Source organism: Aptenodytes forsteri, unplaced genomic scaffold (genome assembly GCF_000699145.1).
Source record: "Aptenodytes forsteri isolate BGI_AS27 unplaced genomic scaffold, ASM69914v1 Scaffold287, whole genome shotgun sequence".
NCBI classification, from domain to species: domain Eukaryota; kingdom Metazoa; phylum Chordata; class Aves; order Sphenisciformes; family Spheniscidae; genus Aptenodytes; species Aptenodytes forsteri.
The window spans coordinates 2,864,892-2,884,560 of NW_008794854.1; the positions used below are offsets into that span (position 1 = coordinate 2,864,892).

Below are 19,669 nucleotides of genomic sequence, written 5' to 3' on the forward strand. Positions count from 1 at the left end.
TTTTTGCTCAACTATCTATCCTATATGGATTGTGTGGAAGAGCTGGGTTGAACTGAGGGCAGAGTTTGAGGGAGTCTCTTGTTAGAACACGTCCCCTTTGTTCCTCTCCTGATGCCAGGACACGTGACAGCACAAAACTCTTTGGAATCAATTTAGTATTGACACTGGCTTATTGTAGCTGAACTCAGTTGCTACCACCATTTGCAGCTTCACTGTTGAGACCTTGGTTTACAAGGCCTTAAGTCCTTAAGAACTAATCAAATATAAAACTACATTTAAAGCTGTTACACTGTGTTTTTAGTGATTAAAAGAAAACAGTCTATTTTATTATCAAACAGGCATGCAGTAAAGACCTGAGGTACAAAAAAAGAAAAAAAAAAAAGATTTGGGCATCAGCACGGGTACATTTGGAAAATACAGAAAATTTAATTATTTTCACTGAACTTTGTTGGTAATAATTATTTTGCTGGAATCCTGGACACTGAATCATATCAGAAATAATAGAAGGGATAAGAGCTCAGGAAGACACACATGCAAAGTTGGGGTTTGGAGACAGAATATTCAGCCTGACATGGAGTAGCTTCTCTATCCAGGAAAATGCTGTCGCAAAAAGAGTCACGGGCTTAACCCCCTTGTTCCCACCTACCCTGTACAGGGTTTTGATTTTGCTCATTCTCTTTGCCCTGCCCCTGTGGCCCCTCCGGTCTAACCTGGACAACTGGATTTGCTACCCTACATGGTGACCCAGACCCATTTGAATACAGTACATGGAAATTAAAGATAAAACTGTAGACAAGCTCTCTTGGGACAGCAGTTAATATTCTAGAGCTTACACAGCACTTACAGCTAGGAAGCCCAAAGACATCTTCAAACATAAATTATCTGTCTCCATAGTAAAACTGTACTAGTGTAATGTAAACTTGTTTATAAACTAATTTGTTCAGATCAGTTCAAATCCCAAAAGGGGCACTCTTCCTTTAGAGCGCCCCAATTAATTTAACATGAAAAAGTAGGAAAAAACTAATTCTTAGAGTATCATGAGTGTGACTATGCAGAGGTTTGCAGTAGTTTAACTGAAATGCTCACATGCAATTTAAAACCGCTTCCCCCCATAACCAGGCATCCTAATATTCACAGGGGGAAAGCTAGTTAGTGGAAAGTAGGTCTCAGTTTACTCATTGCTGACTCCAAGAGGGAGTACCATAGCTGCTTGCTATAGTACCATAGCATACAATAATGCTGTACAATACACAGATGAATGACTGGATCCTGCAGGCTCTCTAATGAAAAACCTTAGGAAGGAGGCGGTAACCCATAGGCAATTTAACTAAATCAAATCTCTCCCTTTAAAGCCATCTAGTCTTATGGAGGTATTCTGTAAATTAAGCCAATCCTACTGCAGTTTTCCATATTTATGTACGCATAAACTTTACGTGCTGTGACAAATGGTAAGAGTTTTGAGGTTATCATTGTGAAATAATAATAAAATAAAAACAGATTCAACAATACTCTCCTGAATTTCTTTGAAGCAGGGATATTGAGGTTTACAGCCCCTCTGCACCCATAGGTTTACTCTCTCTCCAACCTGAGTAAGTGTGTGGGGAGTTTACTCCCCCAAATTTCATTGAGAAGGCCTTGCTACACGGTTGAAAAGGTCAGAATTAAAAGAGGACAGTAATTACTGATCAGTCCCTTACCTGGTCTCCTTCCAGTTGCCGCTATCCTCTTTGCACACAATCATCACACATGGACTGAGGTGGAAAGGGGCCTCTGCAGATCACCTAGTCCAACCCCCTGCTTTCAGCAGGGTCAGCCAGAGCAGGTAGCTCAGGATCCCGATCAGTCAGGTTTTGAATATCTCCACAGACGGAGATGCCACAATCTCTTTGGGCTACCTGTTCTAGTGCTCAATCACACAGAGTAAAAAAGTTTTTTTCCTACATTTAGACAGAATTTCTTGTATTTCAGTTTGTGACCATTGCCTCTTGTCCCGTCACTAAGAACCACTGAGAACAGCCTCGCTCTGTCTTCTTTACACCCTCCCCATCAGGCCTTTATATATGTTGAGAAGATCCACTTGAGCCTCCTCTCCTCCAGGCTGGGCAATCCCACCTCTCTCAGCCTCTCTTCATATGACAGATGTTCCTCTCCCCTAATCATCTTAGTGACCCTTCACTGGGTCTTGCCTCAGTGTATCCATGTCTCTCTTGTACTGGACAGGGACTAAGCTAGACACACCACATGTGGCCTCACCAGTGCAGTGGAGGGGAAGGATCACCTCCCTCGACCTGCTGGTAGTGCTCTTCCTACTGCAGTCCCAGATGCTCCACCAGGACCTCCAGGTCCTTTTCTGCAAAGCTGCTTTCCAGCCAGTTGGCCTCCAGCATGTACTGGTGCATGGGGTTAGTCCTCCCCAGGTGCAGGATGTACTCAACTACAGGAATGCTAAAGATTGACACTGAAAACAGCATGTTGCAGGAAGCTCACCAGAATTAAATTCTGGAAAGTTAGGAAAATACAAAGCTTCTTCACAGTGCCAAAAACATGACTGTTGAGGAAATGTTCTGTATCAATTTTACACATCATCTTATTCAACTTTGGGACACAGACCTAGAATAAGAATTCTTTACAAACCAATTCTAACACCTTCTCCAGGTAAAACTAGAGCCTTTAAAGGTAATGGCCAGTGAATGCTAGTTGTTTCTGACTTAGCTCTTAAGCAGTTAAATAAATTTTTATCATTAGGTATATGCTTATATCCAATAGACTTATATGGATTGTACTTACACAGATACCACATTTATCTGTTAGATAGGAAGTGCAGCCCCCTTCAGGAATATAGCAAGTTTTATTTGTTATTGCTCACTTTGGGACTTCCCCAAGTTTCAACAAGCTAAGGATGCTTTCAGTATTTGTTTTGTTTTACACAATAAATACAGTGAGAACTGTATTTATTATTTATTAGACATGCCACTATCATATTGTTTGCCTGAGTTTATAGTTGCCAGAACTAACGAATACAAAGCTAAACAAAACTAAGCAAACAGATTTTATATCAAACAAACAGAACCACTCTTGTATGGTGAACCTTTTCACCAGATCTGCTGGGAGGAAAGGATGGGGATGGCACTGTGTGTGCTGGGATACCGGTGGGATGGTCAAGACTTCCTAAGACCTAGCTGATAGATCAATATCTGCTGATGGTACAGATTTCTGCAGTTCTCAAAGTTCTCCTTGTCTCCTGTAGATTGCAAAGACGACTGCAGAGAATATGTCTATTTAAAGTGCTGTTAAGTCAATTAGGTCCTTGGTTAAAATATTAATCTTTCTGCTCAGCACTGCTGAGTCATACCTACAACGTGTATGGCAGTATGTGATACCATAAAAGCAGTGATAGGGCAGAAAAACTGTTACTTTCTCACTCAGCATCTGCAAAACATATTCAACTCATATATGTCCCTGACCCAGTGGCTGTGTTTCGCATTGGAAAACCTCCTCCCTCATTTTTGTAAACTGATTACCCAGTAGCACGATCGTGTTGTCCCTAGCAAATCTTAGTCTTTCTTCAGTGAATTCCACACCCTATTTCTATTTAAAACCTCCTTGAGCTCCAGTGTGAATTTTCTGCTTGCTACAGCCCAAAGACAGTAAATGCAGAACCGCCCTGACCTGGACTGGATGTCTTTTCCCTTTGAGTTACTTATAAAGCTCCAAGGAACGGACAACTTTCTGGTCTTTACAGATAAATTAATTTAAAAAAAGCCCATAAACTGTGTTCAGAAAACCCAGCAAACCTGGAATACCTGTGCCCAGACACCTGATCATGCTAGCAACAAGCCAGGCAGCATGGCACGGCTGCCAGCCTCTCTGCGTGGCACATTCACAATTAGCATGCCACCTCCAGGGGTACCGAATTCCGTACCCTCTCCTGCAGCAGCCAGTGATCCTTTCTAAACGGGGTTGATTGGTCTTATTAGGAGAGAACATCTGCGTGGTGCAACATATTGACGTGAGGTGAGACCTTTCTTCAGGCAGCAGCAGAATACTTCAATACAATTCAGAGGAAGCTGTATCAGGCGGCAACTGAAGGCATGTATTACAGTGCAATCAAAGAGGATGATCAACAAACTAAGTTAAATAGAAACGTGTGCCCTTTCTCTTTTACTTCTACACCAAAGACAGAAAGACTTACAGGAATCAGAAATATTGCAGTCTCATACCTGTCTAGCCATATTTTGCAAGAGAGCTTTTTTTTTTCTTCTGAGATGTCTGCTCATTAACCTTCGCTGGAAGGGAAGGAAAACAAAGTGCAATAAAAGCGCAGCAAAACTTAGGCCAGACAGTTGGAAGAAAAAACCCAATCTATTTTCTGAAACAATTCTGAATTTCCCTCAATTCAGAGGACTGGATCTTGGCTTTACAACAGTTTTGTACTGTAAAATGTATTATCCTTCTTGCATTCACAGCACCAGCAGAATCAGAGTCTGGATGTTTCAAACCTTACAAGTGGTAACAAAGCACACCTGTCCTTTACTTCTAGACCAGGTCTGAAAACTCTCCAGGAAAATCTTATTGAGATTGTTAGTTACAGACTCTAGAACTCAGAGTTGCTGTAAAGGTATCACCAAATTTTTCAGCAACATTTAAGGTGACCCTTTTTGCGTGTGTATATATCTACGTGTATATGTATATTACAAATATGTGTATGCACGTGTGTATATGATCTGTTTACATACAAAAATGGAGCTGCTGTGCAAACTGACTCCTAACATATCAGCCGAATTTATTTTAATACACTCTGGCAGATCTCCCAATTGCTGCATTACAGAAAATTAGTACTATGCACGTACTGATCTATTAGGCTGGTGATGGATTCATAGGCAGAATGTGTACCGTGAGAAACATGGAAAGAAATGTTTGTTCAATTTTCAGCAGGCCTTTGGAGCTCAGAGACCCAGCAAACATAACGCCAACCGATGCCTGTCTTAAACTGAGTTCACCTGAAGTAAAGATGTACAATGTCTGATTTTTACCACCAAGAGAACTGCCACAAAAATCATATTTTTGTCATTAGAAAATATAAAACATTCTGCAGTTCTGCCTCAGGCTCTTGGAAACTCACATACTTGAAAACCAGTGTTTTGGGTGGGTGAGGAACCTTCTGTGGAACAGCTTTCACTAAGCTGGGATGGGCCCTGACCGTGCTTGAAAAAAGCACATGGATACTGAAAATCCAGGATTAAAACTGCAACTTCATCATACCCATTGCAAGGGCACAGGCCTCTCAAATCAAGGTTGGCAGAAGTGAAATAGCCTGGATTCAGGAGAGACTGAGGAGATCCAGGTTGTAGGGTTCTTCTATACTTCAAACCTCTCTCCAAAGCTCGCAGCCTATTGACGGACACCGTTCCTTCCGCAGGCTTGCCAGGGGCTCTGTCCCCAGGATCCGTCTGGCTGTATTGAACCGTACCACCCCATGTGACACCTCACCCACAGAACACCTTCCCAAAGCAATACGCCTCTCCTACTTCCTTGAGTCCGGCAGAGCTCAGTCATTTAACCAAAGCTTTATCCAACTGGTGGATACCTCTGTCCTCGAAGGAATGTACCTGAAGTCAGACAGCATAAATAATAGCCCTAGAGTCATGACTGGCTTCTGGAGTCTTTTGGTCTCTTCCAGATCCAGCTCAACAGTGCTTTAATTCTTTTTTGAAACGCACCCCAGTTAAACCCTTAATCATAATGTAATCTAAGATCTTCAGACTTTCTCCCCCCACCCCCTGCCTAGGTGTTTAAGTATGACATTAGCTAAAAATATGCTTCTGGTGTGTCCCTTTTGTGATCTAACTAGGAAGGGAATGCAAGAGAAATTGCATTTTTGTAATTATGCTTTAAAAGATTACTTACATACATATTTAAGGTCTAATTTTAGCAACCTGCAGAATTTCTAGGGGAATTCTAATATAGTAAACCAATTGGCATGATCAAGAGATAGCACAATTAAGCCTGTAATAACCCACACCACCTAAATGTACTTAAAGCAAAAATGGGCTATGCATAAAAGTAGAAAACAAACAAACAAATTGCTTAAGCAGCCTGTGGGTTGCACTAAACAAAGCTGCTATTGCCAGAAGTGCACTGACTCTGCCACGTCAGAGGAACTGTGCGTTCCAAAACAGGATCAAAATCTACCTTGCATTGCAGCACAAAGGCAGCCAGCTCTGGGCCCTGGGGAAGCACGCTGCAAAGCAGGAGGCCTCTGCAGAGAAATACCTTCCACTGATCCTAGACAGTTCATTCTATAGAGTGGCCCCAGGTGATTTCTAACTGCTACGGCTGAAAGGCAATATCTCTGATATAAAAAAAGAAAAGAGAGCAACTGAAAAAAGGCTGCTCAAGTTGTTGACACAAATATCCAAAAAATAGAACTATAACAGTAGCAAATTGTTTGGAATGGACATAAAATGCAAGTTCCGGAGCTGAAATCAATGCCTAGATGAGAAAGAGATCATGAGAAGATGTTTCAATTGGGTAGATTCACCTCTGTCTGCCTACTGCATAGTTAGACAGTCCTCCAGAGCATTTGGAAATGTAGTGACTGCTGTCAGGAAACAGTCTGTTCTCACATTTTTATGCCTCCCACTAAAGCTGATCTGTGATCTGAGGAGAAGAGATATATCCTCTACATTGAAAAACATTGCAATAACGTAGCTCACTAGGAGAATGTCTATTTAGAACAATGTTAACTTGATTTGTGCTTTGAGGAAGACAGAAATGTAGGTATTTTGGAGACAGGGTGTGGGATGGGAGGAGGTGGGAGAAGACTTACTGCACACACTCATGCTTTCAGTATAAAGCCTCCTGATGGTGAACTGCATGGAGCAGAACTACAGAAATTTCAGGATCTAGTCTTTCTCTTCACTGGCAAACATTGCTCCTAAAAAAATGGTACCTAAACAAATGCTAGAGAAGAGTCTAGATTCTTCACATCTTTCAGGTAAATGGAACCTTGTCAAATGACAAGCGAATGGTAGAATAGTGCAGCAGTGACAAAAGCTCTGATCCGACAGTCAGGGCGTACTGCTGTGCTCATGCAGGGCCTCAATGACTTTAATAAGTCTCCACAGAAGCAGAGCAGTCCTTTTGTATACTATCAACTACGACACCAGGACCTAATTCAGTATTCAGCTCCACACCCCCATCATGCTGGCAATAATTCAGAGTTGGTGAGACAACTTGTAAAGGAAAAAAAAAAAAAAAGCAGTGTTTTAAACCTCTCTAATTTAATGTTAGCTTTTTATGTGTCTAACATCAAAACATTTTTTCACTTCTATTTAATCAAAATTAATCACTAAGATTACTACAGTAATTTATGTTGGAGATTATTGAAATGAGTGTTTTATTAAAATCTGCTTTTATTAATAAAACACATTCTGGCTAAGGAATCATGTGAGTCTGCTATTAAGAGACTATTAACTGGGAACTGGGAGTTAATCATAACAGTCATGCTGCCAGGTCCTTTGACAGCAACACACACTGGGTTTGTTTCTGCTTTTACTTTTACTAGCACATTCAAGTCAATTAGTTACCCTAACACACGCGCGGTCAGAGTAACTCCTGTAAAATAGGGAAAGGAAACAAAGGTACATACATCTCAGTAGTTTTGAACAAAGAAAGGGGTAATCAGAAAGAGACTCACCAGCCTGATTAGTTGTGATGCTGACAGCAGCAAATTGTCTGGAAAGTGTACTCAAGTCAGATACCCCGTTGACTGCATCAATCTCAAAAGTGTAATTGGTGTGTGCCAGAAGGTCCACTACTGTCACCGTGGTGTTGGTGAGTCCAGTCTGACGGGGTAAGAATCGCACGTTGTCGCTACACGGCTCACACATCTTGATGTTTCCTCCACATTTTTTGCAAATGATGTTGAAAGTGACATCTTTCCGACCTCCAGTGTCAAGAGGCCAGCTCCAGTCCAGGATAACAGACGTCTCGTTGATGTTAGAGATAACATTTCTTGGAGCAGATGGTGGTCCTATAAAAGGAAACAGGAAATCAGAGGGATGAGATTTTCTGTAGTGCACTAAGATGGGAGTAACAAGGGCACAAAAATACAAAAGTCAAAAACATAAATAACCAAACTCTTCTAGTTATTTCCTGTAGAGTCTCCTGAAATATTTCACTGGACTACAGACCTAGACTATCAAGGACCATGTTTTCTTATAGACAGACAGGACCCTCAGGCTGCAGTTCAGGACTGAGGGCTGAAAATATTGGTAGCAATTTAAAAATCCTAGCTCTCCTTCTCGAGTCTGACAGAGAACAAGAAGGACAACATGAAAATAGAAAGACATAAACCCAGCCCACCAATTTTTGGTAGCCTGTTCAACATGTAAGAAGACATGGGAGGCAGTGGATGGCTGACTGCAATGGGACATGAGAGGAAGCAAGCAAGCTGCTGAGATATAGATGGAGGAGCAAAAATGACAGCCCCGAGCACAATGATGCTACTCACTGGTGCAAGCCATGGATGGAGGGTCTTTCTCAGAGCGAAAGTAATTCTTTTCACACCTGCAGTTCAGAGACGCATCTTCGTAGGTAGAGCTGTGAGGTGGGCATTTGGCACACTTCACGTTGCCAGCAGAGGCTTTGTAGAACCCAGGTCGACAAGCTGCAAAATAACAGGAGTATCGTTTTAAATTCCATGGACATCTCCTCAATTTTAACATGTGACTTTGTTACTACCCTAGGACCCATTCGTATGTAGATCACATTTTGCAGATGTTTATGGTCTAAAAATACAGGTTTTTCTCATATGGAGAAAGCTGATGGAAATAAAACCTCTTGGTAGAGCAGAGGTCTTCATGCATCAACTTGGATTTGCGTTTAATTTTGCCTGGAAAACAAAACAGTGTATTGCACCACTAAGAAGAAATGTTTTCTGTGTTGCATTTTGAGAACTTCACTTATTTTTCTTCTCTTCTGGTTAATTTACCAAAACATTGGCCCTATCCTGCATAAGAAGCTAACTTCATCCTGTCTCTGCTGCCAAGGTTTGCTTACAAGGGCACACTAATTGTAAACTATGTCTCTTCAGTTCAGCAGGACTAAGCAAGCCAAAACCAGGAAAATAACCTGAACAGTGAAAGATCTAGTCCATTTCTGAAGGACCATGCATCAGGCTCAATGAGCTGCTTCTGATACTATCAGGAACTCACATGGTCTGTACGAGGAGGATGTTCTTTACATTAACCCAGTCCTCTAGGGATGGTGCTTGAACCCACAAAAGCTGCTTCTGAAAAACTCTGGGTGGTGGTGGTTCATTAACACTGGCACACTCCCTCTGTTTTGACTCCTGTTGCATTTTAGACTGATTCAGGGCCACGTTTGCATCAGAAGAAAACAGCCTTTCAAGTAAGTTACAGAAATGAACAATTTAGCAAATAACTTTTTATGAAAAACCCATGCAGTGAAATAACACTGTTGACTTCTTTCCGCCAAGATGATCTCACCATCTGAAAATAAAAAAAAAAAAAAAAAAAAAAAAAAAGAGACCAAACCCATATAAGAATCAGCAGACTCTACTGTTCAGCTGCTGCTTCCCTCCAAGACATGCATCCTTCTCCAAATGGAATTTACCAAGTAAAAACATTCTGGCTGACACTGGTCACCCACAGGTCTGTACTCATTCCTACAACAACCATACACAAACAGACAACGTAACAAAAGGGAGCACATCTTAAAACACGTTCACCTTTTGCTACACTTTGGTTCCACAGCAAACACTGCCTAACGCACAAGCACACTAGGAAAACCCCAATACATTCTCATTTCGAATATAACGTAAAAAAAAGAGCAATACAAAGAAAAATATTACTTCTTTTTGTGTCTGGAGCCCAGACAGTTAAGCTTAGATAAAATTGCCCAGGACCTGTCACTGAATTAAATGCCAATTTGAAGCCAAAAGAATGGGCTCACTAGTCTTAGCGTAAGCCTAAACAGGGACATACTTCTCGGTTTTGCTTATGGAGATGAACTGATTCATAAACGTAGTATAAAATCCAAGATACAAGGCTATGTGGTCCTTTGCGTTCATTCATGCACTGCCCAAACAGAAAAGTGCGTGGATGGGCAGCCTGAGGTGGAAAAAAGGTCAGAATAAAAATCCCAGCATCTTTGTAAGTCACAGAGAAGAGAGAAGCTGCAGCATTAAACTGGATGTTCAGCTTCCATGTTATCGTCCATAACCAAAACCTAACTGAATATCTGGGTTAGGCAAATTTGTTAATTAGTTCCTGGTGCCAAACACCTGAGTGAAACGCACTGGCAAGTAGAGGGAGAACAAACCCCTGTACAGTCGTATGTCCTACTCTGAAACATCTTAATAAAGGAAACCCTCCTCACGCTGCATTGAACACAGCGTGAGAAGCACGAAACGTTCCACAAGGAAGCGCTAATCTCAGCCACTCTTCAGCACTTCACAGCCCTTGCAAATCAAGGCGCCCGGCTGCAGCTGCTGCCTCCGACTTCCATGCTAGCAAAGCAGCTGGGACAGACACCTCCCATTCCAAGTTCTCTCCTGCAAGCCCTGAGGAAACAATCCCGAGTTTGAGCCCCTGAGGCGTTGGCCCAACGGGCAATCTGTGAAAGCAGAATTGCTAAAAATGACCTTGTGGCGAAGTTCTCAGAGCCTAACGCCAACCTGCCTGATCTGGTACAGCCTGTCCTCCTTCAGCCGGCATTTCTTGTGTTTCCATCTCCACGAAGGCTGCAAGGGTGTTTGAGGATTTCTGTTTAACTTGAGGAAATAAAGGAAACCTCAGCTGCTCTTAAACACCTCCACTAGGAGAAGATGCAGCAGGAAACAGGCTTTTTTGGTTTTGTTGCTGTTATTGTTGCAGCCTTTTAAGACTCAAATCTCATTCCCTCCCAAATACTGCTCCACGATACATGTGCCGTACCTAGGGTGAGCCTCTTCGGTCTCCCTCTGGCTGACAGAGGAGCCTCAAATGATTTTACTGTCTCTGGGCACAGCACGGCCATTCCTGGCCCTAAGACAACAAGCCAGGCAGAAAAGAACGGATGCCAATCCTGCTCTTACCAGCGCTAGTAACTAAACAAACACATTAAGAACAAAACATCACACTACATCTGTCCAGATATTTACGCAGCACTTTCACCAAAACTTCCCACTCACTGCCAGGTATTAAACTTGAATGGTTTTGCTAAATGTCTACATTCTACTCAGCTGAAGGGAAATTTTTATATTTATGGGCAGGCATACACAAGACCAAGATGTATTTATGAATAGATACAGTGTAATTTTTTATTTTTTTAATAATTTTATATACTAGGTTAATGTAAAGATTGGAAAAAGACTAATAACCTAAAACTGAACCTTTGTCATACTTTTGGTCTTCCTGCAAGACACAATTTCCACTGCTGATTAAGCATAATTTTTTCATAGCATTGTAACACGTGAGCATTCATTTGCAGCACAGAACTACAAGAAAGACTGTTTATTGGGACACTTTCAAAGCACCTACCACCAACATTTTAATACGGCAAAGAATTTGACATAAGTAAACAAGCTTGCGTAAGAACTGGACAGATTTTGTGGGGTGAGGAAGAGAAAGGAAGGACTCAAACTGTTCCATTAATAAATGCCTCTTTCACCCCTCAGGTGGAAACTCACAGACCTCATTTAAGAAAAGGTGGCGGTGGTGGTGTAGGGCCAGAGAAAAAAGGAAGCAGAAAGAGGAGCATGCAGGAAGCACCCTGGCAAAACGAGATCAGGCTTTTTCTTTTCCAGAGGGACAGGGATTTCATCGTTTCGCGCTTCCGCTATCGTGGTACAGAGTGAGCAGTCGGGGCAGAGGGATGAGCTCGTCGGATCCCTGTAACCCTGGTATGCCCTAGTGAGGGCATCCCAATCTCGTTCTTCCCCTCAGGCTGTCTCACGCTTTCTGTCTTTGTCTGTCAGACCAATTTAAGATTATTCACAACTACAGCCCAAAGGAGAAAAAAAAAAAAGCAATTATACTTGAAATTGAAGCTTGGAAAGGGGGGTGCCAATAGAAAATGTTGCCAATGTACTTATTATTATTATTCTTTTCCTAGTCATTTTTTAATTCTGATATATAAGAGAAAAAATGAAGCCTTTACTTCAAAAGGCATTCGTTTTTTTATGTCAGAAAAATTGGATTACATGAACTGATGGAAGAGAGCTTGGCTTTTTGAGGTGAATACCATGGCTTTGGTTTCAGCCAGGTTGAAAATAAAAGGACTAGCACAGGAAGACTTCACAGAATCTGTAATTTCAGCATGGGAACCAGCTGTGAACAGCACTTGCTGCTTCTCAATATTTTGTTCTCTCAGCAAACTAGAAGTAAGGGAAACCTTGAGAGATTCGACATACATGATAGAAACTGTACAGCAAGGCTGTCTGGCTTTGCTTTTTAAGAAGGTCTCCTCAAGTCAGATGCCCAATATCTATTGACCCTGGTAACTCCTATGATAACTCCAACCTGAAATATTATTTTAAAACCGTATGCAGTCTGATTTTAATCTCTTTTATTTAAGTGCGAGCCATGCTGACTTTATTGAAGTCACCTACTGGTAAGAGTTTCAGGACTGCAGTTGTCCTTGTTACTGTATGAAAATGAATTTCCTTAAGCTATAACTGATGAGTCTGTCTCAGAGACAGAGAGCAGGGAAAATTATTTCAGCAAAAGAAAAACAAATGCATGTAGCAATCTATGGTAGTTACTGATTAAAGAAACGTGACTGTCTTCTCAACAGCAAAGCAAATTTTGCCTCTGTTCGAGATGAAAACATGGTCCTAAGGGTTAAATGATTCATTTCAATTTGAATTAATTTACATTAAAATATAAAGCTGTTAGTAAATAGGAGCGTTTCAGTATTCAAACTCTGCAGCCCCCTATACACAGAGCAATATCACCAATTCCCAGCCGTAAATACCAACTAATGACCTGAGCCTGCGCTGCCTGAGCAGATGACTTCCCAGGCCCGGTACTCCAGGCCTGACAGGGCCCATTTCCCTGCACAAGGTAAAAGCAACCCTTTATTTGCAAAATGACCCGCACTCCCCGGTCCTACAGGAACTCTGCTTTTTATGCGCTGAATAGAGGTGAGATGCTTCGAGGCAAGGCTCAAGCATCACAACACACTGGAAATGGATATACGCAGCCATGAAACCGGTGTGCAACGGGCAGCATCCACCAAGTGATCGAGTGTTTCCCTCCTTTGTTCCTCTGCTGTTCAATAAAACAGCCTGGGGGCGAAATGCCACTGTGGCATTAAACAGCAGTATTTAGAAAAGAAGGGAATTCAATCATAAACCTGTACAGCTCACGGATACCTTAACATTTCCCCATCACGTGCGTTAGCAAGATGGATGACAGCAACCCTGGGACAAGCCTCCTTGTCCCTGTCCCCTGCAGAGAGGACAGGGAAGCATCCCCCATGCGTGTGGTCCGTGTTAGAGGGGCTTTGCAAACCACTCCTGCTGTCATCTGTGGAAATGGCATGCCAACGTGCAGCTGTGGAGGTCCTTATGCTGGTCCTGAAGCCACAGGATGACCTTTGCCTGTGCAGGTGTGCTGGGAAGTGAATGCTACCAACTGGCTCGCCTCGATGCCCATGTAGAGCCTTGCATCTTTGCAATGTTCTCAAGACCCTTTTAAAAAGCATTTACACGGCTCTTTTTTCTCACCACGCATATTATGGTCATGCTCTGGAGATGCCAACAGCACTATGTTTATCACCAGTAACAGAATTGCATGTTCACCCACCCATACATACACGCACGCGCACATGCAAAATGACATGCAAGACAGCTGTCAGCTTGTGAAAACGGATGGCATAACAGGCAGCATAGATTAACCTTATAAAACTCTCAAAACCATTTTATTTTCCTCGGGCGAGTCATTTCTTTCCCTTCTTGCTCTTGTTTTTATCTTTGAGAAACAACAAAAAGGTGAAAATTGTTATTAACTTTAAATTAAAATTTCAAAACTGTTCATTTCACACTTCTGTCACAAATTATATCCAGCCATACGTGTTACTCTTGCTATATTAAAAATAACACTATATAGATATGGTACAGTTCTGGCTCAGATACATGAAGCATAGGAAATGAAGGTAGAATCCTGCCCTGAGTCATCCCGTCCTCAGTTTGTATTACATGTCATTCACAACACTGAAAATGTCTCATTTTTTCCTCCCTTGTTCACTATGGCACCTGCTCAGCAGAAAACAATGCTTTATAATGTAGGTTTCCTGCAAAATCCCTCAGAGCAGGGAAACCATCTTCAGCAGCTCTCGTTGTCCATTAGTATATGAAAAGCCACATAATCTATGGCATTACATATGTATACATCCTCTCTCTCTCCTGGGCCTCTAGGTACCTTCTTGCATACCCACCTAGCCCAAACAGGCTTCTAAAAATTACAGTGTATTGTCGATTCCTATTTCCGTTGAACTTAAGGCATGCTTTTTGTCACCAGATCCGAATAAACAGTAAGATACCACTCAAGGGAGTTGGTCTCCAAGCTAAGTACTACTCCTTGCAGTAGAAATAGAGGTACAGGGCTGAATGTCACTGAAACACTTTGACAACTCCCTGCACCTGCTGAGGAGAAGGAAGAGGAGGCGGCGGCAGGGGCAGCCCTAACTCTTGTCAGCAGGTGGAGATCACCACTAAAGGCTACTGCACAGGCAGAGCACGCTTTCTCTTTGCTGGACTGTGGCACTGGCACGTACACTGTCTGTACTCAGGGGAGGAGGGAAATAAGATTGAGAAAGACTTTCGTGAGGGCTAAAAGCTCTGGCAGGGATGGATCCCATCACTGCCAAGGTAAGAATATCCCCAGGAAGAGGTAAGGACGTTGGCTTTCTCTCATTGCCCATAGGAGTCTATTCTGTTTGCTGGGGAAATAAAAACAATTATTCTTAGTATTCTTCGTATTCTTACATTGTCTTCCCCGTAGTCTTCAGCACACTATACAAAATACCTGAAATAATTACAGAACAGGTAGCGCTGGGATCAGCGGCAGAAGCAACCCAGCCATTTTTGCTAAGCACTATAAGCAAATCAATAAAACCTCCTATTGCATTTTCTGTGCGGGAGACATACTTTTTACTCTGAAAATGCAGGCGTAAAAATAAAAGTTGCATTTTAAATGCTAAAGTAAATTCCCACCACTCCTTTCATTATTAGCTGTGCAATAGCTCTGGAAAAATGCAACTGTTTATTACTATAACTTGTCTTTGGGGGGAAAACTACTGCAGAAGAAAACATGCATCATGTGTACTTTTGCATCTCTAGACTGGAAAATACAGTAATCACAGCCAAAGCCGCTGACAGATTTGAAGAACTACTGCAGCTGTCCGCTGCTAGAAGAAATCAACAATTAACAAAAGTGGTGCAGTTTCTGTCCTATCACTAGGCCTCCTCCAACGGTAAGGGGCCAATAATCTGAGGGCTCAGGAAATGATCTCTCTTCTCTCCACCTCTCTGCTACCCCTTCAGCCTTTGTGCCAGCAGGCTGGACTGCGCGGTATGCAAGGGGCAAGGATTCAGTGCAATGCGACACTGAAGTGCCTCTAGAAAAACTCTTCGGAATGAGCACTTCTCATTTTTTACACCTGAAAGCTGCTGCTAGCACAAAAACCATATTCAGTAGTATTTAATCTTGCTCATGAGTAAATTTCTGCTTTTTCCTCCCCACTTCATATTTTACAGTGATCTGTGACCTTAACGTATTTTAATCAGATGCTTTTAAAATTGGCTTTACTCCCAGGTCAAGTCATTCAGCAGAAACAATTCCTGTTCTTTGTTTAATAACTGTTACTGGCAGACATATTAATTATATGTACATAAGAGATAGCTTTATCCTGAGGGAATAACACTGCACCTTTCAACCGCAGTCTGTAATAGCTCCACATTATGCCTTCAGGCTTCTGGATCTCTTTTTATGAAGTGCATTACAGCCGTGATTGCTACCAGCAATATTGTTGAAAGTGCGATGTCAAAGATAGTAGGTCTAAAACACAGCATTACAGCAAAGAAATTCTCGTCTGTGGGTACACAAATATCTTGTTTCAAAATGCATAAGGCATTTCAGCTTCTATGCAGGCAGTTTTGGGGAAATGAAATTTTTCATTAATAGGAAAACATTGAGAACCACAGCCTTGATTCAGAATTAAAGCAAAATAAACAAAGTTCTACCTTAATTCCACCCATACTTAGTGAATCAGTTAAACAAGTATTTAAAGAGGGAATTTAATAAATCCATGTTTATAAGCACTGTCTTTCACTTTCCCTAAACAAGATGTTTTCCTGAAGCAAAGCCTGGATGCACTGAGATACATTAAGCTATCATTTTGTCAAACAAGGAAATTCCATGTTCTGTTTTAAAAAAACTTAATTTAATCCACACAGAGATGAAAAATAACTTCCTAATTCAAGAAGCATTGTAAAAAAAAAAAAAAAAAAAATCTAAATTAAAGAAATACCAGAAAAAAAAACAAAACCAGCATCAACATGAACAGGAAAAAAAAAAGGTTGTACAAACACACACAAGAAATCTGGAAGTTTTAAATGACCATTTGGCAAGGATAAAAAGTAAAGAGGTATTTTTTTCCTTGAACTGAAATTACGCTATGGACTCCTCAAAGGCAAACTAGACCCCGACAGATTCAAACAATAAATGTTTTCTAACACCAGGCTGAGTGTGCCACAAAAGGATAACCGCTGTACCGCTCTGGTTTAGTCTTTCCTCAACCTCCCCTTCCCTATGTCAGAGCTTTTAAAGAACCAAAACCACAAACAAGAACAACCCACCAACCCCGGCCCCCCCAAAGCAAACCAAACAGACCTGGTAGACATGGCAGCCCCTGTCCCACAGGACACAAGCTCCTGGGAAGATGTTTCCTTTCCAGCTCAGTGGAAAAATCAAGATAGTGTCTGGGAATCCTCCCGGGCTAGATTCAGCTAGTAAGTGAAAAACAACTTTCATAACTTGGGGTTGTTTATATAACTTCCCTGTGCCTGGACCAGGCCAGGTTAACAATATGAAAGGTAATATAAATAAAGAAGAACAAATGAATTGTCATGCAGATTACATCTAGCCCTAGCACTTACCCCAGTGCCTATCTTGCATCTAATGGTAGCACCATATGAAAGTGCAAGAGAAAGGCCAATAGGGGGTGATCATTTGCCAACCCTCATTATTTCACCCTCATCCCTACAACCTAGATACTATTTCTGAGACCTGGAAACCCATGGTTCGCTATACCTACCAATTTATTTTTTAACAAAAATTATGATAATCCTCCATTGTACTGTCCTTCATGTAGAATATCCAATTTTTTTTTTGCTAATTATTGGTCTCAATGAATTTCTCTGACATTCCTCTCCAGTCTAGGTAGTCAACGTGAAGTGAAAAAATACATCCTTCCTTCAGTTTACCTTCAGATTTGGTAGCCTTTTAGCCAAATCAATGTATCCTTGGTTTTTATTATGAGACAGCAAGAACAGCTGCTCCTGATGTATCCTCTCTAAGCCATTCCTTACCTTACACAGATCTATCATGAACTTATCTTGTCTGTGATGAACAATCACAAACTTTTCAATCAGTTTTTATAGGAATATCTTCTGTGCCTTTGATTATACTGATCTCTAGTTCTGCAGTGTCATTTATCAGGTGGAAAATGCTCTTATTGTTTTTGTAACGCTTCTGATGAAACCGATTGATTTATATATTGGACTACATTTTATCTCTTACCCTCTGTTTCTAACACATTTGGGGCTTTGCTTTGTTTTTTATTTCCAGCAATCAATTGACCAGGCTTACCTCTCCCAGTTGTTTGTGTCAATGCACATATCCCAAACCAAAACAGTTAATTCAGACGTACAAAAAGTCTACATTTTCTCTCTGGAAGGGCGGGAAGATGATTTTGCATTTACTGAGGCTGAATGTTCTTCTGCAACTTTCCACCCTTGTTAACGCATACAGGAGAGTGTTCCTGTCCCCATTTTGCAGGTGAAAAAATTAAGTCAGAACAGGCTCCAAACCCCATGTTCTTTCTTCCAGTGACACCTCCTAATCAAAACGCTGCCTGGTGGGTTGTGTGATGTTACAAAGAGCTCAGCCCAGCTCCCCAGTGACATAGGTCCACTACTGCAATTAGCATGAATTAGTACTTTTGTTAGTAGTCTCAGCAGAGCTGTCAAATTAATTGGAAAAGAAATTTAACAAATGCCTTTCCCCTTAGAGATATTCTTTTGGGTCAGGGTTGAGGCATATTGATTGAGCGGTGTGGGGGAAGCTTATGTTCCTTATGCCCTCGCTGAACCTGTTTTGTTGATAAAAAAGAGAGGACTTTGGTTTCTGGAGCTGTTAATCCCGTACCTGTCACAAGCAGCCCACTGACATGAAAAAGACAATCAATTTTATAACACTGAAATATTCCACCTGCTGGTATTAAAAAAAAAAAAAAAAAGGGCTCAATTAATGGCCAGTGGCTAGAATATCTATACATTCATTCTTCATGAACTCTCACTTTCTCATACCTCAAACTTAGTTCTTTCAGTTTACCTCTAATTTGCAGAGGTATCCAAAAGATACAGTGCACTGTTTCCCCAATTTTAAGATATTTCTGAATTCAACCATTGGAGGCTAGACATGGCTAGATGCATACAAGCCTTAAGGTTTAGGCAGCAAGCACAGGAGATGCTATACTGTCCTCCCTTACCGAAAGAAAATAAAAAGTTGGCATTTTTAAGCACTTCGATTAACAGGAGATGAAAAGGTAAAATCGTGTGGCTATGCCTCATTCGATGAGCGCTACTGAATCCCTTACTGTTAGTTTCACTGCCAACCATTGACATATTGCTGCTTGAATTCACTGAGAGGTGGTGCTGGGAAAGGGAAGCTCTTAAGAAGAGAAATGGTGCTACAATGGCAGATGTTTAAACCCGTATGAAAAAATTCCTATGGTTTAAGCCACTGTTATTACTTGCTGACCTAAGTCTGGGATGTAATTTAGCGTATCAGAACACGGTCGTAATTTGTAACAGCGTTCAAGAAACAGCCGTTGCTTTGCTAGTGATGCTGTTAATGCCACTTAATCGGTGCATGTACATAAGTGTTTTATTTCAGATCTGGAGAGCACTTTTAAAGCAAAATCCCCGTTCTCCCCTCTTGCCATGATCTGCTTCACAAATTAAAGCATCTCCAGAGCACACAAATAGGTACACTGGATGATGCACTCCCTGCTACAGGGAGTCTACCGGACCTGACTAGAGATATTCTGGAGTAAAACGCGCTGAAATGGTTATGGTATTGGCACAGGGTCCTTCATACCAACTGCTTAACACCACTGATCTGCTCCTACTTGGCCACACTACTTGCTAATGTAGACTTAACTCATGATTACTAGCCTTCAAATATGCAGCGCAGTCAGCATTGCTAAAGTTGTTAGATATTTACATAAGAACAAAGATTCAAAAAGCCCTGGTAATGGGAAAAAAGGATGATTTTATTATTGGAAAGCCATTAAACATATAACCACAAATAAACAGATACTATTGTCTGTATTTTACCATGTTTAATAGGATGTGGAATAGGCACAAAGAGAGGTT

At 41.4% G+C, this 19,669-nt stretch overlaps 1 protein-coding gene across 1 annotated transcript in view; it reads right to left on the reverse strand.

Moving 5' to 3' along the window:
* EPHA3 (EPH receptor A3) overlaps positions 1–19,669 on the reverse strand; it is a 220,310-nt gene that overhangs the window by 73,456 nt on the left and 127,185 nt on the right. Inside the window, exons 3-4 of the mRNA XM_009274576.1 lie at positions 8,516–8,671; positions 7,700–8,035 (exon numbers count right to left, since the gene is read on the reverse strand). Of these exons, the coding sequence (XP_009272851.1) occupies positions 7,700–8,035; positions 8,516–8,671 (492 nt within the window). The remainder of the gene's footprint in view (positions 1–7,699; positions 8,036–8,515; positions 8,672–19,669) is intronic.